Here is a 5,381-nt window from a genome sequence, read left to right as displayed (position 1 = left end):
CACCAAGCGGGCATCGTGTGGGCGCTGGTCGCGCACTGTCGGTGGGCGACGGCGGGCGACGGCGGGCGCAAAATTTCTCGCGCGAGATTTTTAAAAAACCGCGGACGAGGTTTATTATATTTCTCACTTGGGAACAATGAAAAGTCTCGCGTGAGAAATCCTTTAGAGAACTTTAAATTCTGGGTCCAGTTCCGCTCCTCGTTTCTCACGCGTTATCCATTTAAGACCTCGGGCGCAGAATTTTGTATTCAGAGCTGGTCGAACATTAAATTCATCGTCTGAGAAATGGCGCCCGAAACACATTCCGAAACATTTAGTTTATTAATGAATTTCGCATGTGAGGTTATTTTGTTTCCTCGGCCGAGGATTGCAATGCAGTTTAGTAAGTATAGGTTAACCTTCAGAAACCCGTTTCGATGGTTCTAAATGTTACCTTTCTCGGGCGTTATCTCCAAAATTTAGCGACTGCAGAAACTCAATCCTGAATCTATTGACGAATGTTACTGTACTTTTCAACGCAGATGTTCACGCCACCGCCCCTCGGAGTTTGCCGTGATGACATAATTCGTTCGTGTCGCGGCTCATGACCGGCTTGGGACATGGGACCATGTTCCTTTCCCGTCGCGACTCTCTTGGTTTTTCAATTGCTTTGGCTCTCCTTCCGGGTCTCAAAAAGGTATTTTAACAGTAGGAGTGTCACTTTTTCCTCCTATTGCTCTGAAATGATAATATATATATATATTCTGGGTGAAAAAGAGCATGAGAAGAAAATGCACGAAAATATTATATTTTCGGTTGTTTTACCACATGTCCCATTTTCAGGTTCACAGGTGGTCCGGAGGGTGGGACTGTCCCATGAAGGAGGTTCGTTCATGACCCCCCTGGGACAGGGGACATGAACATCTGCATTGAAAAGTACAGTATCTTCCGGCATGAAATCCGCGAGCGCGGATGAATGCCATTCGCGAGCGCGAATACCTTTGCGGAATATTATATTATAGGTTTAAATTCCGCAATAAATTCATCGTGCGAGAAATGGTGGCACAGGCGCCGTGTTTGGAAAGCAGACGTCAGACAGAGTGATCCTCGCGCCACCCTAGTTGAAACGATTGGCTACTCTGTTTAGGGAGACTAAGCTCCTCTCGCTCGAGCTGAGTACTCATCCGCTGCATCCTTCCACGGCATCGCGGTGGAATACTCGAATTAAATGTGCCAGCCAAACCGTGATTTTCCTTTCGAGCTATCCATCATATTCCTCCGCTAATGTCGTCCAAGAACTGATTCCAACTCACGTTTTCGACTCTACCAGGTAACCTCCCCCGCCTCAGACATCTCCCTCTCAACCTACAAAATCCTCACCTCCACCCCACCCTGAGGCGTCCTCTCCAAATCCTAAGTTTTCCAGCTCGCCGTCCGCGAACTCATGCGTCGCGATAGACCTTTATTCTAACAAGTTCGGAAGGACGGATTATTTCATCCCGTTATCGAACGCCACTCACTCCCGAGCTTGATTTACAACGCCGACTTCCTTTCAATATCAGATTCTCGGTCTGTTCCCTCTCCGTCTGCTGATCAACAACGCCATCCCTTATCACCCTCCTTCCCCTTATTCAGACTCTGCCTCTGTTGACCTTGACCCTCCCGCTTGTGCCCCGGCTCACTCGCTGTCGACTTCAACAGCCTCAAGCCACGCCCAAGCACACCACCCGTCATTCCCACCACCCCCCCAAGCCGTACTCATACTCCTCTGGGTCAAAACTCCCACCAAGATGTCCCTCCCATAACAAATTTCACCTCACTCTCACTAATATCCGTACTCGTCATCTACTTCCTCGTTGTCGATGGCGTACTAAGCGCCGTAGCTGTCGTGGGTAGATTCCGCGGACGATTCAATGGGATCGGAGCTGTGGCGACACTGGGCAAGGCGGGACGAGTATCCACGAGATCGGATGGATGAGGAGGTTTAGATGCGGAAGGTGTGCGATGATCGGAGAGACGGCGACGGAGGTTGTTATCGGCAGGGAGGGCAGCGAGCTTTTCATGTACGTTTGGATGGGAGAGTTCCGAAGGATCAGAATCGGAGTCCATCTCTTGATCCTGAGGGCAACCCTTCGGCTGATAATGACCCTTGACAGCATTGAAGTTGGCGTTATGGCGATCGTTATACGGCAAAAATCACTACTGTTCGTTGTCGGAGCTTTGGGGGTAACCTCCTGAGCAGCCACAGGAAGTGCCACCGTTGACTTGCTCGTCGATAACGTCGGCATCGCCATCGGAGCTCTCGACGGACCCGCCTCCATACTCATCACCATTCGCCCCAACCCACACGTCGACTAGATGCCATGCGAAGAGTTGGCCTTCACCGGGCGGTTCTCCGAGAACAAAGTCGGGTCCGGGTTCAACAACGCGGTCAGGAAGCCCGACTGCATCCTGTTGAGTTTCGAATACGACCTCTTCGGCTGTTTCGCGAATACCTCCCGCCCGCGCTCAGCCTGGAGGAACGCCCTCGGATGCAGGCCTCCTCAAGTTTCTGAGCTGTTAATTTTTCTGGGCTATGATCACCGCCACTCGCGTTGTTGAGATTCGGCTGGTTACGTTTGGAGCTGGTGGTGGGATTGGTAGTTTCCTCGGCGGACATGCCTTCGGAGGCCCAGGACTCGCCGGTGTCGTCGTCTGAGTCATCGTCGGTGGTTTCGTACTCGTCGGAGCTGTGAGTAACGGCGGTACGGCGAGGTTGTTGTTGGGGTGGTTGCTGACTAGCGGAACTATCTCGAGCGGTTGAACGTGGCGGCTTAGAATAGGAGAACGAGAAGGAGGAGTGGCGGTGGCGGCATCGTACGATGACTCTCAACAGTCGTGAGATCCGTCGCAGTCTTCGAAGAATCCCGTTCTGGCGCCAACATCGTCTTCGGAGGAGGTGGTGGACGAGCGTTCAATGGTACAGAAGGTGGAGGTATGGGTGCGGGTTGTAGCGGTTGTGACGGCGCTGATCGACTCTCAGGAGTCGGAGACGTCGTTGAACTCACCCTCGGCGCTCTCTCCTTCGACTCCTCTCTCTTTGCATCATTGGTTATGGTATGCTCTCTTTTCATCGCTTAAATCGCGCAAAGTTTTACCACAATCACCGTGCGTCTTGTAATCAGGCCAGGATCCACCACGCGATCTCGTGTGTCGTCGTTCCACATGCTTGAATGAACCCGTGTGAGATTGAGGTCACTGGTCATGTCGATATGTTGGCCGTTCTACAGCAGGGTATCTCACGTTCAGAGTCGCTGCATATTCCCTAGTTCCTGCACGCTATCATCTCATTTCTCGACCTCGAGTTGCCCGCGCTGATGCAAGTGATCGTCTCTTCAATGATTACCATACGTTTACGTACATGATCATAACGCGTCACTGTCTGTTAAGTATTCCAGAGTTGTACATATGCACGTTGACTGTGACGACGATTGACAAGTCGGTGCACGAAGACGTAGTACCTCTGTGCTTGCGTACGGGCATCATTTTCTGAGACTTTGGTTCAGCGAAGCTCGTCATTCCTGTTTCCAAACGAGCTCAGACGGTGTCCTGACAACCGCCACCAGCGTACGATCGAAACTCGAAGACGTTCGTTACTGCACGTGGAATTTCTTGCGTCGTTCGGAACACGATCTACTCACCAAAGGAGTTAACTCACACTTTTATGGTGTGTTTCAAATCAGATTCAGGGTTTAGCCAAAAGTTTGGTCTTTTTTTGGTCTGATCCTGAAGTCTATTACTTTAACCCTAAAACAAGTGTTTCCAATGGTTCAGGTAACCTTACAGGTAGGTCTCCAATTTTGCCGAGTTTGCCTGTCCGCGACTGCTGTGCAGCGTCGCGTCCTATTGCCTTTCTCGACAGCTGGACTCGAACTCAGAACTTTCTACATCGTGACCATCATAGGCGCTTCATGGTTTCTGCGCCAGTCAAGATACCATGCAACCCATATATGCACCCCCGACGCGTCGCGTTCATACGGTATGCTCGCAAGACGTCTTCCAACCGCCGTAGGACCAGACAAGCACGACGTGCCACTGAACATGTGTTCAGCTCGGTCGCCCTCGTCGTCTCACTCTTCATATATATCTTGACCTGTATCGACATCCTCTCAGTGCTAGCGTTTATCTGCATCGTGGCAATCGTGTCCTCTACTGCTCATTTGGCCACTTCGGAACCCGGCATGACTGCTGACTACACTGCGCCACATGTCGAATCCAATGGTCCGTTTCCCCGCTTCATTTTTCTCCTTGGACCCGTGACGTGAAAACTCATTCTTTGCATTTTTAAATGTTCAGACTCACGCCTCAGTCGAAAGAAAAGGCGCAGACAAAAAATGAATGTCCTGATCCGAACACCCTGGAACTATGGACGACCAATCTGCATCCGTCCGTCCTTCTCATCTTATCTTGTGTCTATATTTTACCGACATTCATACAAGAAATCTCTCCCCACACGACAATTCGGGACGTGACGAACGAGATGCACAGACGTCATCTTATTCCTGCGGAGAGCACTCGACTGGAGTGCTACGCCACGTATTGGCCTTATTCGGCGGAGGCTCTCAAGCCCTGTCAAACTGCCATGGAGATAGGTGTCGAGGACGGATGCACCATACTCGTCGATATCCGACTTCGTGGTGGGTCTTCCACAATGCCTGGCTTCGATGCAGGCGAACGTCATAGTGAGTCTGGCTTGCCGCTTTTCTGTCTTGATTCGCCTAATAGGCATCCAAGACCATCCTAGGCATTCTACATCTGAGCCGTTGGCTTCTGGCTCAACGTCTATGCCTTGTGGCCCCAACGACGAACCCGATAGTATGTTATTCACTTTTTTGTTCTTTTCGTTCTTCCACATCTGACGGCCATGGCAGACAATGCGTACCCAGATGAGAACAACCGGGCTCAGAACATCCCTAAGAAGGTGGGTTTTCCCGTCATGGAGGAGTCGTACCTTGGTCTGAATAATATGTTACATATGCGGTCTTGTAGCGACGGAGGCAAAGAAACGCAGTCTACGTCGAGGTACCGCGTATCTCTCGAGCGTCCATTAGGCCAAGAATACCGTCTCCCAACGAACCTGTCGACGACCCGGGTCTCGAAAATCACTTTTCCGCCATCGAAGCTCCTCGCATTCCTCTCACACCTATTCAATCCACCCGAAATGGTAAGGAGCCCTTGTCAGCCCTTAACGAAGATGAATATACCGACGATGAAGAAGGACCTCGTAAGAGGGTTCGCTTGCAGGCGTTGGCCTACCTGCTTGAGAGCGAGGGCGAGGGCGAGGGCGAGGGCGAGGGCGAGGGCGAGGGCGAGGGCGAGGGCGAGGTGAGGGCGAGGCGAGGCGAGGCGAGGGCGAGGCGAGG

The 5,381-nt window shown here is 51.6% G+C and overlaps 2 protein-coding genes across 2 annotated transcripts in view; one reads left to right on the top strand and one right to left on the bottom strand.

Annotated features, from left to right (window-relative positions):
- Positions 1-1,572: 1,572 nt before the first annotated feature.
- On the bottom strand, positions 1,573-3,064 carry STEHIDRAFT_116257 (uncharacterized protein; the record flags this gene model as incomplete). Its single annotated transcript, XM_007311032.1, has 5 exons — positions 1,573-1,664; positions 1,851-2,127; positions 2,245-2,459; positions 2,563-2,708; positions 3,027-3,064. 5 exons carry the CDS (start codon positions 3,062-3,064, stop codon positions 1,573-1,575), a joined length of 768 nt encoding a protein of 255 aa, XP_007311094.1.
- A 1,135-nt stretch (positions 3,065-4,199) lies between these two features.
- Positions 4,200-5,381, top strand: part of STEHIDRAFT_116256 (uncharacterized protein) — a gene marked incomplete at both ends in the record, with an annotated part of 6,032 nt that continues 4,850 nt past the window's right edge. The window contains 5 exons of the mRNA XM_007311031.1: positions 4,200-4,239; positions 4,458-4,700; positions 4,744-4,833; positions 4,890-4,939; positions 5,008-5,343. Of these exons, the coding sequence (XP_007311093.1) occupies positions 4,200-4,239; positions 4,458-4,700; positions 4,744-4,833; positions 4,890-4,939; positions 5,008-5,343 (759 nt within the window). The remainder of the gene's footprint in view (positions 4,240-4,457; positions 4,701-4,743; positions 4,834-4,889; positions 4,940-5,007; positions 5,344-5,381) is intronic.

Source organism: Stereum hirsutum (genome assembly GCF_000264905.1).
Source record: "Stereum hirsutum FP-91666 SS1 unplaced genomic scaffold STEHIscaffold_23, whole genome shotgun sequence".
Lineage (NCBI taxonomy): Eukaryota > Fungi > Basidiomycota > Agaricomycetes > Russulales > Stereaceae > Stereum > Stereum hirsutum.
Note: the sequence above shows the minus strand (reverse complement) of the source record. Positions and strands in the feature narration are given on the sequence as shown.